The sequence below is a fragment of the Oryctolagus cuniculus genome, chromosome 7 (assembly GCF_051225735.1).
Source record: "Oryctolagus cuniculus isolate XC-2025 breed Fujian yellow rabbit chromosome 7, ASM5122573v1, whole genome shotgun sequence".
NCBI classification, from domain to species: domain Eukaryota; kingdom Metazoa; phylum Chordata; class Mammalia; order Lagomorpha; family Leporidae; genus Oryctolagus; species Oryctolagus cuniculus.
The window spans coordinates 31,292,612-31,309,637 of record NC_142873.1 but is presented as its reverse complement, the minus strand read 5'-3'; the positions used below and the strand labels follow the sequence as shown (position 1 = coordinate 31,309,637).

General features: G+C 44.2%; 1 protein-coding gene across 4 annotated transcripts in view; it reads right to left on the bottom strand.

Moving 5' to 3' along the window:
• Nucleotides 1-17,026, bottom strand: part of ADCY10 (adenylate cyclase 10) — a 147,276-nt gene that overhangs the window by 102,498 nt on the left and 27,752 nt on the right. For 2 of the 4 annotated variants that reach the window (XM_089336620.1, XM_051856005.3), the window contains exons 5-8: nt 5,093-5,299; nt 4,268-4,372; nt 2,255-2,293; nt 1,951-2,094 (exon numbers count right to left, since the gene is read on the bottom strand). In XM_089336620.1, coding sequence (XP_089192746.1) covers nt 1,951-2,094; nt 2,255-2,293; nt 4,268-4,372; nt 5,093-5,240 — 436 coding nt within the window. In that variant the 5' untranslated portion in view covers nt 5,241-5,299. 4 annotated transcript variants of the gene reach the window in all.

Here is a 17,026-nt window from a genome sequence, read left to right as displayed (position 1 = left end):
AGATGAAGACAACATAATGGGCGTAAAGTCAGTGATGCGGCGTGGAAATGCGTGTGATTATACTTCCCAAAGCTCCTGGACAGTGGCATGGAAAGCAGCTCATGTTGGCACAAACTTGGGGAAATCCATGTGTATGATGGATCTTTATAAAGTTAACAGAAAGCAGGCAAGCGTATGACTCAGTGGTCAAACTGCCACTTGGGAAGTCTGCAACCCGTTGTGGAGGGCCTATGTTTGAGCCCCAGCTCTGCCTTCTAGGCCGGCTTCCTGCTCGTGTGCACCTCAGGTGGCAGCAGCTGATGGCTCGAGTAGTTGGGTCCCTGCCACCTCCATGGGAGACCTAGACAGAATTCCCAGCTCCTAGCTTTGGCCAGCCCAGCTGTTATGGTATTTGGGGAGTGAACCAGCAGATGGAAGATTCTCTTGCTCTAGCTCGCTCGCTCTCGCTCTGATTTTCAAATAAATAAAATAAATACATAATTTTTTAAAATTCACAGAAAATGTGTCTTATGAAAAAAATCTATGTTTAGATTTAATTTTTTTTACACAAAAATACTCTTTTTTTTTTTTTTTTGACAGGCAGAGTGGACAGTGAGAGAGAGAGAGACAGAGAGAAAGGTCTTCCTTTTGCCGTTGGTTCACCCTCCAATGGCCGCTGCGGACAGCGCACCACGCTGATCCGAAGGCAGGAGCTAGGTGCTTCTCCTGGTCTCCCATGGGGTGCAGGGCCCAAGCACCTGGGCCATCCTCCACTGCACTCCCTGGCCACAGCAGAGAGCTGGCCTGGAAGAGGGGCAACCGGGACAGAATCCGGCGCCCCAACCGGGACTAGAACCTGGTGTGCTGGCGCCGTAGGCGGAGGATTAGCCTATTGAGCTGTGGTGCCGGCCTATAAAAATACTCTTTTCATTATCTATTTGAGAGACAGAGAGAAAGAAAACAAGCTCCCATCCCATGGATCCCTTCCCTAAATGCCTGCCTCAGCAGGCGCTGAGTAAAGTTAGGAGCTGGAAATGCAACCCAGGTCTCCCCTGTGGGTGGCAGGAACGCAAGTACTTCAGCCATCATGGCTGCCTCCCAGGAAGCTGCAGTCAGGAGGGAGAGGTAGGAATCCAACCCAGGGCCACTGATGTGGGATACAGGCATCTTAACCAAAGAGCTGAATACCGAACCCCTAAACTTCTCTTTTAGTGTCATTTTTAAATGAACTTCTTGAAGTATCCTCATTTTCTGTGTATGATTCTACAGCTTAGCCATGCAGGCTAAGCAGTTAAGCTTTGTTTGCATATCATTCTTAGAAAGTGGAGCATGGTTAGTCGCATGTCATTGCTGAATCTAAATGACGACAAGCTACTCTCTATTGCACTCAATGCTGCCCAACTCTGCCAAGCAGCAAGCTGTAAAAATAACAACAGCGGGCTGGCGCCATGGCTCACTAGGCTAATCCTCCACCTAGCGGCGCTTGCACTAGTCCCAGTCAGGGCGCCGGATTCTGTCCCGGTTGCCCCCCTTCCAGGCCAGCTCTCTGCTATGGCCCGGAGTGCAGTGGAGGATGGCCCAAGTGCTTGGGCCCTGCGCCCCATGGGAGACCAGGATAAGCACCTAGCTCCTGCCATCGGATCAGCGCGCCGGCCGCGGCAGCCGTTGGAGGGTGAACCAACGGCAAAGGAAGACCTTTCTCTCTGTCTCTCTCACTGTCCACTCTGCCTGTCCAAAAAAAAAAAAAAAAAAAAAAAGACTATGTTGTCGAATGGGTACTATGTGCTGTGTACCACACCAATTATGATTACCCCAAATTCTCTCAACTGGTAAGGGAGGGAGGCAAAATTCACATTCCAGTCTACCACCTGCTTCCAAAGCTGAACGCACAGTGGTGGGGCTAAGGCACCAGGCTCCACTGTGTTCTCCTGGGGAGTCAGGTGCAGCACCTCTGGCTTCTCAGACGCTTACCTATCTTGACTCGGATATCTAGGCCTTCTTCAGACTCCTGGGTCCCAAACAACCCGTGGATCTCCAGGCTACATTTGATGACCACCGTGATGATATTTTTCAGTTGCTTTCGCTCCACCTTCCACAGGGCTAGCAGCGCATCGCCTGTGACAGAGACACAGCAGGGGCGTCTTGGCCTGCCCTGGGACTCGGTCCCTATTGTAGGAGGTCTGTGCAGAAATGGGCTTTTCAAACATGCCTTTGGGAGAGCATAGGCACCTCCACACTCCTGCCTCGGTCCACCCATCTCAGGAAGCCTCCATACCTGCAAATTTCAGGATGTCTCCTCCAAAAATCAACACTTCTGAGAAAACCAAAGACAAAAACAAAAATAGATGACATCAAACTCTGACTCTTTAAAGCCAGTGAGAACTGATTACTCGTTAGAACAGAAACTGGGCAGGAGAAAAGCAATTTAGAGAAGAGACATAGACTAAAGCTGCAGTGTCACTTAACCCACTTGGGTCTGTTTCCTTAGCATGTGTGAGAATGCTGAACCAGGTAAGGGAAAAGACAGGGAAGAAGAAGGCGGGGTTTCTGGTGAGGACCAAGGCTAGCTACCCTCCTCTTATGGTAGGAAACTCCTTAAAAAAAAAAATATATATATATATATAAACATATATATGTATATTTAAAGATTTAATTATTTATTTGAAAGGCAGAGCAAAAGAGTGAGGGGAGAGAGTCTGGGCTAGGCTGAAGTCAAGAGCCAGGAACTCCATCCTGGTCTCATACATGCATGGCAGGGGCCTGAGCACTTGGGTCCTCTTCTGCTGCCTTCCCAGGTGCATTAGCAGGCAGCCGGATCAGAAGTGGAGCAGCCAAGACTCAACTGGCCCTCTGATATGGGATGCAAGTGTTGCAGCTGCAGCTTAATCTACTGCACCACAATGCTGGACCCTACTATTTACTTATTTGAGACAGAGAGAGCGACCCACTGCTGCGTCTACATTAGCAGGAAGCTGGAGTCAGGAGCTGGAGCTGGGCTTTGAACCCAGATACCTGATATCAGGATACAGGCATCTAAACCTGCATCTTAACCAGTTGGCTAAACGCCAGGTCCCTCCTCACAGTTCAGGAATCCTTTTTATGGAGTAATATGCATTATAGACTGGGCCTTGAGTGAGCATGGGTTGGGTGGGTGAGAATTGAAGGTCAGGAAGTATGGAAATCACAATCATAATTTGGAGACTGTTTTTTCACTCACTTGCCATTTTGTTTATTTAGGTTTCATGGCACAAATGGACATTTTTCTGTTACTGACGCATCAAGACAAATTTGTTGAGCACCTACTGTGCTGAGTGGGGTGCAAAAAGGAATCATACAGAGTTTGCGCTTTTAAGGAGCATTTAATTTTGTCTGGTGAGTACCATTAAGATATTACTAGGAAACTTAGAGTCTAATAAAACAGTAGGCTTAGAGTTTACCTGAACAGAGTGAATCGTTTCCTCAGGAATAGTTCAAATCAAAAATGCACACAAGATGGCAGGCAGAGGCAGAAAAGGAGACCGCATGTCTCCGTCAGCCGTGCGGGCTTCAGAATCCATCAGTAGAAGCTTACCGTTAGGTGATTGTAAATCACTCTTACCTGTTTATGCCACAATCTCTTAATGACTACATTTGAGTTATATGGATGCTAGTTTTAAAAAAATGTTTGAGGGGCTGGCGTTGTGGCGTAGTGGGTAAAAGTCACCGCCTGTGACGTCAGCATCCCATATGGGCGCAGGTTTGAGACCCGGCTGCACTTTCAATCCAGCTCTCTGCAAGTCGCCCAGAAAAAGCAGCACAAGAAGGACCAAGTATATGTGGGCTGCTGCACCCATGTAGGAAACCCGAAGGAAGCTCTTGGCTCCTGGTCTGGCTCAGCCCTGGCCATTGCTGCCATTTGGGGAGTGAACCAGTGGGTGGAAGACCTTTCTTTCCCTCTCTGTCTCTCTTACTCTCTGTAACTCTGCCTTTTAAATAAATACATAAATCTTAAAAAAAATTTGCACATATTGACTATACTTAAGATATTATATTGTAATTCTTTTAGAAGCAGTCTGCAATTCAGCCTTTTACCTAACACACAGTAGCCTTGCCTTCAGCTAGTCTGGATTAGTGAGACTTGACTATATTCCTTCCGTTCTACTCTATCATATTTCAAACAAAGACTGCTTTCCTGCATATTTCGTGAAGACAAGGAAGAGTGCTAAGCCACTGCACTCTGTGACAAACAGCAAACAGAAGCAACAATGCAGCCCAGAATTCTGCAGGTGGAGCCCCGGGGAGCACTCACTCTCTACGATCGCACTGATGTAGTAGTTGAGGATCTCCACCAGCTGCTCGGCCCCTCGGTCCATGTACATGGCTGTGCTGAACTTCTCCGTCATTGCCGTAAAACCTGGAATAAACGCGTGTCTGCTTTCCTTGGCCCCTCGGAGGCACCACACAGACCCAGAGGAGCGCGGCGCTGGAGAGTGGTGGGCCTCAGCTGGCAAGAACTGGCAAGCGTTTCTTAGCGAGCATCGTGCTAGCCAGGTGCTGGACATACAGCCTCCTCTGTCTGTGCTTACTATTTTAATAGGGGTCAGGCAAAGCCTCCAAAGCATCTCTTCCTTCCAGATTCTAAATGTCTTAGTGGTGACCGTGATTCCTTAAACTGGAAAGAGAACTTTCATTCCATGGTAATGAAAACACGTACGTGGAATTTCAAACACTCTGGAGAGGTGGCAAGTTTCCTATGAAGAGGTGAATATCATCTAGGGAGATCATTTCCTGAGATAACTTTTTTTTTGTATTTTTTAAACATTTTCTTTAAGTTATACAATTTCCTAAGAGATTAGTTTTGACTGAGATGTGTGTGGAGCTTGGGGCATCAAGCAGTGAAGTTGGGGCAAGGACACTTGAGCCTCAAGTTCCAGGCCTGGGATTTGCGCTTCTTAAACCTATGCCCATGGACTGCAAGCTCTGGGTAAGGAAAGATGAGAGGGAGCCAGGTCCACGGCTTATCCCCGCCCTCCTGTGCTCTCAGTGGGGGCCATCTCCTGTGACAGCCGGTGAGCTCCAAGCTCTGCAAGCCTGTTGCATACTCGTATGGGGCAAACAGCCCTTTTGCACTTGCCTGAAATATCAACAAACATTAGGACTCCATCAAAATAATCCACAGACGGTCGCTGGGGGGAGAAATCGCCATAGACGATGAGGTCCGGTAAATGAGCTGCTATTCTGACGATGGCCCGGTCCTGTAATTCTTCTTTTCGAGTGTTCATGTTCAACGAGCGTGCAGGAGGACTTTGTGCTGATGGAAAGCAGTCCCCAGATAGGTCTTCTAAGAAGAAAAGTTGGAGAGGGAGGAAATCTGAGATGTACTCATTTGCTCACTTTCCCTGTTTCTTCTCCATTGGCGTGGTTCTAACCTGCTGGACTGCTAATTAAAGTGATAGAGTGGTGAGGATGCTGGAGGAGTTGAAATCATTGAAGTGGGGCTGGTGCTGTGGCACAGCAGGTTAAAGCCCCAGCCTGCAGTGCCAGCATCCCACATGAGCAGTGGTTTGAGTCCCGGCTGCTCCACTTCTGATCCAGTTCCCTGCTAATGTGCCTGAGAAAGCAGCGGAGGAATGCCCAAGTCCTTGAGCCCCGGCACCCATGTGGAAGACCCAGAGGCTCCTGGCTCCTGGCTTCAGACTGTCCCAGCCCTGGTCGTTGAGGCCATTTTGAGAATGAACCAGCGGATGGAAGACCTCCCTCTCTCTGGCTCTACCTCTCTGTAAATCAACCTTTCAAATAAATAATAATAAATCTTTTAAACAAAAGAGGGGGCAGTTTGCCATGCAGATGAAAACTCTTACAGACTGAACCTCCAAACCCAAACAAATATCATATAAATAAGATGAAGTGAAGGAGGGAAGACAACTTGGCACACCTATTTCCAGAAAGGGCTAGCCCTCACAGTGCAAGTCCTGGCATAAGTGGGTCAGTAGCACTACTCTCTCTTGCCACAGGCCTTTCCTTGTCCTTGTTCCTCTCTCTCCCTTTTGATCTCTTTTCTGTTTTTTTTTTTTTTATTAAAAATAAGTGTAGGTATGAGCTTATGTGTATGAATATTTATAGGGAGGCACTTGAGTATAAGAGCCCTGTATACAGAAAGAGATTAAGTATATGAGTATAATGTTAAATATATAGAAAGAGTTCAGAAGGGTGCCTGGGGGTTGGGGGAGAGAGCTGGAAAGACAGAAGGTCTTATAATGGAAGAAGGAAAAAATGTTTACATTTAAATTTGCTGCCCAGTTAGTTCTAAGAAAACAAGGATTTCCTAACACTTTTTTTTTTTTTTTTTAGCAGATTAAATGCTCATGCCTGGAAATAGAAATCTTGCTTGAGTGGCATGGACAGAAATAGCGTTCCAGGGTTTTCAGAGAAATCCTTGTTCTCGGAACAAGTGATACACAGGACAAGAGGATTTAAAAAAACAAGAGCTGTTTGTTTTGGTTTAATTCTGACCATTACAGAGGAACTGGTTAGTAATTTCAATCAGACATGGGTCTTATTGGGATACATAAAATATTACAAGGGGATGGCACGGTAGCATAGCGGGTTAAAGCCACAGCCTGCAGTGCCAGCATCCGTATGGGCACCCGTCCGGGTCCTGGCTGCTCCACTTCTGGTCCAGTTCCCTGCTGTGGTCTGGAAAAAGAAGCGGAGGATGGCTCAGATGCTTAGACCCTTGCACCCATCTGGGAGCCCTGGAAGAAGCTCCTGGTTCCTGGCTTCAGCCTGGCCAAGCCCTGGTCATTTAGGGAATGAACCAGAGGAGGGAAGATCACTCTCGCTCTCTGTAACTCTGTCTCTGAAATAAACAAATAAATCTTTAAAAATATTACAAGGAAGAAGTGAGACAATCACATGCATTGTTTAGATTTAAGGAAGCATTTCTTTACAGAAGCCAGGGGAACCATTAATATATTAAACAAACTTTAAAATGTATAGAAACCTCTAAAAATGAGTATCAAATGTGAGATATTGGATAGGCTTTAAAAGGAAAAGCCCTGATAAATTCAAATGTTTGTTAGGAAGAGAACAAAAGACAGAGAATGAGATAAATAAGGTCTTAAAAAATAAGAGTAGCATTAAAAACTCAATGAGAACCATAGCATGTACCAGCAACCATTCATAGATAAGCAAATGAAATAAACATTGTTTTTCAAGCAGTGGATTTGCAAAGTGCTATGTGATCTTTTAAGAAGGGAGAGAGAATGCCTAGAATGAACTAAGACTTAGGAAAAAATGCTAAAGTTAAGAAAAGCTAGAAAGTTTTTTTAAGCTTTATTGAAATCAAGCACATTAATAGAAGAAAAATAAGAACAAAGGTTAAATATGAATACTACTCAATTCTTTTGTTTCTGCCTTCTCCACCATGGAGAACTGAAAAATGTAACATATATTGCTAAGAAAGAATTGAAATTTAAGATCAGAAAGTAATGATGAAGCACCCGGTCATTTTAAATAAATTCTAAGTAGCCCATCCCAGACCACTTAGATTCACAGAGACCGAGAGGGCTGATAGATTGAATGTGAGAAATCTCAAAAAATAGAGATGAGATAGAAAACTCTAAATGGGCACATTCTTGCCTGAATTTCTTTTTTTTTTAAGACTTATTTTATTTATTTGAAAGGCAAAGTTACACAGATGCAAAGAGAGGGGGAGAGAGAGAGAGAGAGAGAGAGAGTCTCCCATCTGCTGGTTCACTCCCCAGTTGGCTGTAATGGCTGCAGCTGTGCTGATGGGTCTCCCACGCGGGTGCAGGGCCCAAGCACTTGGGCCATCTTGTACTGCTTTCCCAGGCCACAGCAGAGAGCTGGATCAGAATTGGAGCAGCTGGAACTCCACCTGGCGCCCATATGGGATGTCAGCACTGCCAGTGGCAGTTTTACCTGCTATGCCACAGCGCCAGCTCCATGAATTTCAAAAGATGAGGAACTGGTAAATGCGATGCATCACAGTATGATTTGTCTGTCAAGATAATGTAGATTATGCTGCATTAACAAGTGACCCCACAACCTCAATGGTTTGAAACAACAGCTTATTCCTTGTTCACTTCTTGCTCCCAGGACATGTCCATTGTAGGTTGACTGGAGTCTCCTCTGTTGCTACCCTCACTTTAGGATCTGGACTGGGACATTCTGGTTGCCAAGGTGGTGGGACACAGGGCGCAGTAGGGTAGATTCATTCTCCTCCCAGAAGTGACATATTTCACTTCTATTCAGAGCTTGATCAAAGCAAGCACATAAACACACACACCTAATTTCAAATAGGTGAGAAAGCACAGTGCTACCATGTGTGCAGAGGGGAGCTGGAATATCTGTGAGGACCCTCACAGTTACTATACTTGTGGGGAGCAACTCGGACTAGACTAAGTTACTGGAATTAAGACTTATTCTATGCATCTGCTCTCCCACAATATGGCGCTGGGAGAGGAGTAAAAACAACTTTTACACAGCTGCCTCCAGTTCAACCAGTAACCTGCAGGAGCTGATCCCGCTCCTGATTGGAGGAGAGCAGCGTACTCGGCGTGTGGGTAGCAGAGTTGGGATTGGTGGAAGAGGACTATAAAGGAGGAGAGAGACAACATGCACCAGGAACATGTAAGGGGAACATCCGGATAACATCTGAGCAGCCCCCGAGAGAGCCGGCCAGCGGTGTGCCGCTCCCCCGTGGAAGTGGGGAAAGTGGCAGGGGGCACCGCCCTTCCACGGAGGTGGAAGGGTCGGTAGCCAACCCGGGAAGAACCAGCAGCAAACCCGGGAAGGGCCCTGTGTCGTTCCTCCGCGAAGAGGAGGACATATACTCAATACTAAGAGTGTTTAAAGCAGCAAGGCGTGAGTGATTAAAAGGAGTCAAATAGATTTAGAGCCGAGAGCAAGTAACCTTATTTCCTTTTTTTTTTTTTTGAAGGGTTATTAAACTTTTAAATCAAGAGAATGCTATGAAGTATGAGGGTACTTCAGAAAGTTCATAGGAAATGGAATTAAAAGATAAATTTCTGGCCGGCGCCGCGGCTCACTAGGCTAATCCTCCGCCTAGCGGCGCCGGCACACCGGGTTCTAGTCCCGGTCGGGGCGCCGGATTCTGTCCCAGTTGCCCCTCTTCCAGGCCAGCCCTCTGCTGTGGCCAGGGAGTGCAGTGGAGGATGGCCCAGGTGCTTGGGCCCTGCACCCCATGGGAGATCAGGAAAAGCACCTGGCTCCTGGTTCCTGCCATCGGATCAGCGCGGTGTGCCGGCCACATCGCGCTGGCCGCGGCAGCCATTGGAGGGTGAACCAACGGCAAAGGAAGACCTTTCTCTCTGTCTCTCTCTCTCTCTCTCTCTCTCTCTCACTGTCCACTCTGCCTGTCAAAAAAAAAAAAAAAAAAAAAGATAAATTTCTGGGGCTGGCATTGTCACATGGCGGGTTATACTGCCACTTGAGAAGCCAGTGTCCCATGTGGGCACTGGTTCAAGTCCCAGCTGCTCCACTTCCTGTCCAGCTCCCTGATAATGCTCCTAGGAGAGCAGCAGAGGATGGCCCAAGTGCTTGGGCCCCTGCAACCATGTGGAAAACCCAGATAATGCTCCTGGCTTCGGCCTGACCCAGTTCCAGCTGTTGAGACCATTTTTGGAAGTGAACCAGCCGACAGAAGATCTCTCTCTCTCTCCTTCTCTCTCTGTAACTTTTTCAAATAAATTAAAATAAATGTTCTTTTTTAAAAAAAGATAAGCTTGAGGCTGGTGCTGCGGCTCACTAGGCTAATCGGAGGACCTGTGGCGCCGGCACCCCGGGTTCTAGTCCCGGTCGGGGCACTGGATTCTGTCCTGGTTGCTCCTCTTCCAGTCCAGCTCTCTGCTGTGACCCAGGAAGGCAGTGGAGGATGGCCCAAGTGCTTGGGCCCTGCACCCACATGGGAGACCAGGAGGAAGCACCTGGCTCCTGGCTTTGGATCGGCGCAGCGCGTAGGCCGTAGCGACCATTTGTGGGGGTGAACCAACTGAAGGAAGACCTTTCTCTCTGTCTCTCTCTCACTGTCTAACTCTGCCTGTCCAAAAAAAAAAAAAAAAAAAAAAAGTTTGAAATCCATGCAGAGCTTTCTTTCGCATAGTACATATTTTCCACAATCTTCTTGATGTACTCTAGTAAAATTGACTTTTAACAAGGTATTTGACCAAGTTTCTCATCTTTGTGGGTAAAATACATAGTTAGAGGAATAAAGAAAATATAATTATTAGTGTTCCAGTGTCAGTGCAGAGGGAGATTACATAAGCATGTTAGAGGAATTTGATGAATATATAATTGGAAGTACAGCCATCATGGAAAACAGTATGGAAGTTCCTCAAAAAATTAAAAATAGGGCTACCATATGGTCTGGTGATCCTATTTCTGCACATATATCCAAAAGAAATGAAATCATAATGTCAGAGGTATCTACACTGACATTTCCATTGCAGCACTATTGATAACCAAAATATGGAACCAACCTAAGTGTCCATTGAAACATGAATGCATGAAGAAAATGGAATATTATTTACCCTTAAAATAGAAAGAAATCCTATCATTTGCAACAACGTGGACGAATCTGGAGGATATTACACTAAGTAAAATAAGCCAGGCACAAGAAAGCAGACACAGCATGACTTTTCTTATAAGTGAAATCTAAAGACGACAAACTCATGAAAGCAGAGTGGAACGGTGGCTTCCAGGCCTGGGGTAGGGTGGCCTGGTAGTCAAAGGATACAAAGCTTCAGTAAGGGAGGCTGAATAAATTCTGGAGATCTAAGACATACATGATTGAAAAAAGTTAACAATATATTATGGACTTGAAAACTGCTAGTGGAGTAGATAGTAAATTTTTTTTTTTTTTGACAGGCAGAGTAGACAGAGAGAGAGAGAGACAGAGAGAAAAGTCTTCCATTTGCTGTTGGTTCACCCCGCAATGGCCGCTGCGGCCGGTGCGCTGTGGCCGGCGCACCGCGCTGATCTGTAACCAGAAGCCAGGTGCTTCTCCTGGTCTCCCATGGGGTGCAGGGCCCAAGCACTTGGGCCATCCTCCACTGCACTCCCGGGCCATAGCAGAGAGCTGGCCTGGAAGAGGGGCAACCGGGACAGAATCCGGTGCCCCGACTGGGACTAGAACCCGGGGTGCCGGCGCCGCAGGCAGAGGATTAGCCTGTTGAGCTGCTGCGCCAGCCTTAAATATTCTTACTATACACACACAAAAAGATAAGTATGTGAGGAACTGGTTATGTTAATTAGTTTAATTTAATTATTGCACAATATATACATCTTAGGGTTCTTCAGAACGACAAATGCACACTATGAAAAAGCTTTCATTAATTTTTTTCTTGCCAAAATAAACATTTTAATTCTATTTTATGTGAATTTTTTGAAGTACCCTTGTATATTGGAAGGAGAACTAATGTATTGAATGACAGAATCTGGCTTCTAGGATAATTCAATTAACTAAAACAACAATAAAATTTCAGAACAAATTCAGAGGGTTGTATATAGAGTTTTTTTTTTTAACAAAATCAAGTGGCAATCTAGAGATGCTGAAAATTAGTGCTATCTTTCAGAAAACTTTCATGGAAGCATATTAGACATGCAGAAAATGTACAAATCACAAGAATATAGTCTGAATTACTATAAACAGACCCATGTAATACTCACTCACACAAAGAAAGAGGACATTACCAGCAATCCGGAAGTCCTTCTCATGTCACCACCCAGCTACCTCTCCCCTTACCTCCTTAAGATAACTTCTCTCCTATGTCTGATACCATAGATCACCTTGATCAGTTTTTACATTTGTATTTATTTTCCAAATGTGACACTTGACCATGTAGTTTTATCAATAATTGTTCATTTTCAATGCCACATAGTAGTCAATGATCTGATTATACTGAAGTATTCATCTATGCTAATATTGACCTGTGGGTTGTTTCCTGTTTTAAGCTTTTAGGAATAATGTTGCTAAGAACATTCTTGTGCATGTGTTTTGATAAACATCTGGATGTATTTCTTTCGGGTGCTTCATCTAGTAGTGGGATTGCTGGACCAACGGACATATACTGAACTTTAGTAGATCTTACCAAAGAGCTTTCCCAAATGGTGGCAGTGCTTTATACTCCCACAGGAAAAGCATGAGATTTCAGATGCTGTGGAACCTAGCTGGGACTTGCTATTGTCAATCGTTTTAGGTTTCGGCCATCTCGGCAGGCAAGTGGTAGGATCTGTGGTCTTGTGTTTCCCTGATGGTACTACTGAGATTGAGTACCTTTTCATGTGTACTGGCCATTTGGATGCAATGCAATTTTAAGGTTTACAAACTGTCCAAATCTGATCCAGAGGCCTGGGACTCGTCTGTCTGCTTAACTTGAAGTTCACTGACTATGGAATCTGTGGAATGATAGAAGAGTTTGGAAACGTTAAGTCAGGAGATGGTGGTGACGTTGGGTTAAAATGGTAGCTGTCTTCAGATATTTGGACTGAAATGTGGAGGTAGTGCGGGTATGTAGGAGACACAGGTCCCTGGGCTTTTGCAGTCAACAAAAGAATGCTCTTCCTTTTTGCCTATTAGGATTTGGTTCAGCTAAGCAAATGAAGTTCATGGGAGGGAGGGAAGAAAAGTTATTTTTGAGGGAGGTACTTTCTCAGAGAAGTGGTCTTAAACAGTATGCCTTTTGTAGGCTTGGATGCTGAACAGGCACAGAGCTGAGCACAGAGCAGGACTAAGCGGAAAGTGGCTCTGCTCTTCCCTCTCCTGCTCTCCGTTGCCTTCCCCCACCAGCGCCATCATCTCAACTTTGTTCTCTTTGGCTAGCACCTGCAAGAGTGCCAGGTTGTGCAAATGAACACACGGGCTGGCCGAATTTGAATTTTAAATAACTAATGGATAATTTTTAGTATAATTATATTCCAAACATGGCTTTTTATCTAATAACCCTACAACGACCCTTCAATTCTTGGCCATCTGTCACATTCCTCACGTGCACAGTATAGGCTGTTTTGCTTGTTTAAACACTGAAAAGAAAGTGGGTTAGGTCTATTCCCTGTTGCTCCATAAGAATGACCTGAGTGACAAATATAAACAATATGATGAAGAAGCCTCCAACTGGATAGTCTTAGGAAGTGTTGGATAACTATCTGCCTGTGAAGTTACAGAGGATCCTTGTACTTAGTGGGAAGATTAATGAAATGAATAGTAAGATACTGTTGCCTTAAATAAGGTCATTTGAGGACTTGAACAGATTTTTCTAAGTTGCTGATTTCTAAGCTTAGAGAGTAGATACATTTTGGGATTAAGATGACAAAAGCAGAAGTGGAACTAGAAGAAAATCTTTTGTTCATGGGTCTAAAAGGCAAAGGCATCTTGAACATGGAGATTTTTCTTATGAATATGTATAGGACAATAACATTTTTAAAGATAATCTGCTTTAAATTGTGCAATATCAGAAAATGACTAGTGATAGAGATCTTAATTTTCCATAGGTATATACCACACTGTAATTGTAATCTGTTAAAGCCTTGTTATGTGAAGCATTCCACATAGATCACCTCATTTAAACCTTCAAACAGCACCAAGAGGTAGGCCTGATCTCCTTGTTATGGACACAGAAACTGAAGCTGAGATATCAACTTGCCTTAGGTTACAGAGCTGGAAAATCAGGTCTGTGGGACTTTAAAGTCCATGTTCTTTCTACTATACTAGACTACCTCCTATTCACATATGTTTTATGACACTTTGAGGATGCTTGTGACCTATAGAAAAGATGTATTTAATTTTAGAACATTTTCAAGGCATAGCCATAGTGCCCTCATCAATTGTTAGGCCCATCCTATTATAGTCAAGAATGCAGGCCGGTGTCGTAATGCAGTGGGTTGTGCCCACCTGTGATGCCAGCATCCCATATGAATGCTGGTTCAAGTCGTGGCTGCTCCGCTTCCCATTCAGCTCCCCTGCTAATGCACCTGGAAAGGCAATGGAAGATGGCCCAAGTACTTGGGCCCCTGTAACCTACGTGCGAGACCTGGATGAAGCTTCTGGTTCTTGGCTTCTGGCTTAGGCCTGGCCCAGCCCAAGCTGTTGCAGCCATTGGGGAGTGAACCAATGGATGTAAGATCTGTCTATTCCTCTCTCTCTCTCTCTCTCTCTAACTCTGCCTTTCAAATAAATTATCTTAAAAAAAATAATAAAAAAAATACAATGTGAAATGAGTGAGCAGTGAGAAGCATGAAAGCACCCAAGAATCCCTGAGTGACAGCAAGAAGGTGAATGAGTCCCCAACAATGTATCAGGAGAAAGTTTTCTGAATGAAGGACAATGAGTACTGTTTCATTTTGTTTTAAGGAAAACTCAGTAGTACATAAAAATCAAAAAGAGAAACTAGGAATTGATCATGTCTTTTCTAGACATCTTCTAATTTTCTAATGGATTTCAGCTAACATTTATCAATGCCTAGGGTCAGGTTTCAGAAGAAAGAGTGCAAAAAAAGATATTCAAAGGGATAGTGTCATCTGTCATGAAGGCTTGCAGGGCAACCATAGACATGGTCATTTTTTCTCTGAGTTATTATGGCACTTGGTGTCCATAAACATGTGTGCCTTATTTTCTGTGCAAATATCCTTGATAATTTTTTGACTTGTTTATATTTTGACTTGTTTATATTATTCCTCTCAATACGAAGCTCCCTGTGTAAAGACCATGTTCTACAAGTGTGTTTCTTATACAGCATCTGCCTGGTGTCTCCTTCAAAAGGTGGCACTTGTTTTGATGACAGATAAAGAGATATTGTAGAAGAGAGTAAGAGGGTTAGTTAGATACAGCAGCCAGAAGTAGGGGAAGGATTAAGCCTTCAAGCTCTCACTTCACTTCAAAGCCTGACACAGAGATACACACAAGCTTGAACCGCCAAGCGTGAGACTCTCCCACTTTTCTCCAAGCTCCAGTGCCCGTCTTCTTCTTCCCAGATGGGCTGCCTTCATCTTCTGGTTCAACAACCATTCCTTCTACTCAGACTCCTACTTACACATACCTGCTCCTCCTCCTCCAAGGCTACAGAAAAGCCAGAGCCTAGATTAGGGACTAGATCTTTCAGGAGTGCAGAAAACACGAAAACATTATTCTGAAGACAGCAGAAGTGTCATGTCCGCCGATAGCTGGCCCACAAAGCGACAGTTTTATCTAAAAGCCGTTTTTTTCTAGGCCACACCCTCATCAGAAGCCCATTATTTCATGTGCAGTGACTGTGCATCTGATTGGTTGGCTGTCCTCCCCTCCCCCACCAGTCCAAGTGATCTACTGCTCAAGTAAGGGACTGGCTGGCTCAGTTTCAGGTCCTCTTTGTCTGGACACGCGTAAAGATCATAGGAGAATGAAATGACCCCCCCTGAATGGTTTACACAACTCTTTCTCTGATCTCGTGGAGGGTGGATGAAATTAGGCAATAGTTAATAGATGATTATTACAAAGAGAAGCAAGCACCCAACTTTAGTCCATAGAGTAACATCTCCCCCCACCCACAGTCAACAATGGTCCTGAAAACACTAAGGGAAAAATCTCAGAAACAATAGGTCTTAAATTCCAGTAGTATGATGAAATCTTTTTTTTTTTTTAATTTCACTTATTTATTTGAGAGAGTCACACAGGGAGAGACGGAGAGAAAGGTTTTCCATCCACTAGTTCATTTCCCAAATGGCCACAATGCCTGGAGCTGGATCAAACCAAAGCCAGGAGCTTCTTCAGGGTCTCCCATGTGGGTGCAGAGCCCTAAGCATTGGACCATTTTCTACTGCTTTCCCAGGCCATAAGCAGAGAGCTGGATTGGAAGTGGAACATCCGGGACATGAACTGGTGCCCATGTGGGATCCCGGTGCTGCAGGCTCACTACACTACAGTGCTGGCCCCTAGAGATGAAATCTTATGCCACCCTGTCCAGGCCATGAGTATGTGTATGTGTAAGTGTATGTCCATGCTGTGTGTGTGCTTCTTGTTCCATGACAGCTGAGAGAACCACATTTATATAACTTATTACAGTAAATTGTCATACTAATTCTATTTTACATAATTATTGTTGTCAATATCTTGTTGTGCCTAACTTATAAATTATGTTATCATAGGTATGAATATATTGGAAAAATCATAAATGTAGGGTTTGATACCATTCATAGGGAAACACTGTAATTATTATGGCTTGTTCCAGGGCTATCAAATTTACCAATAAGATTGAGTAATTAGCTTCACAGAGTTCTGTGAGGTGATTTTTGTTTGAAGAATTACATACCTGCTCTTTCTGGTTGATCAAGTATATACTGTACCCCAAGTTTTTAAAAAATATTTACTTATTTGAAAGTCAGAGGCAGGAACCAGTGCCCATAGGGAATGCAGGTATCTCAGGCAGAGGCTTAACCCACTATACCACAATGTTGGCCCCACTTCTACCCCAATGTATTGCAGCGATAACCTGAAATCCAGTGTGGCACTGGCAAAATGTTTTAAGAGGGTGATATGTTTTCGAACAGCTTAAAACATGTTTTGATTTTCTAGCTGTTCTTATTTATACTACAACCACAATTAACATTTAGGAACACATTATTTAAAAGTTGAATTTTAAAAAGCCTAATTTGAAGAGCAAGCAAATGTTCTCACATGAAGTCCAGCCCTACAATTAAATTTAACCTGTGGTTCAAAATGTTGTGAAACAGTTATCTTAGGGGAGGGAACAAAGAGGTTCATTTAATTGTTGTGTGAATTTTTTTGATATTAGTGTAGAAACCAGTCTTATAATTAGAATCCTATTTCATATAATTAAACGGACCCCTTAGGGGAAGAGCCAATCTCAGTAAATACCAGTGCTTTCTATTTGTGTCTCATATAAATAAGCTCCAGTAGAGATCAATCTATGTTAACCCGCAACTTTTCACTATCATTTTAAGTCTAAAGGAAATGTGTACTATGGCGAAACAGCAGCACTGATACACTCTGCATCAGTGTTGCCTGGAAATGAATGCTAACCCATAAAGAACT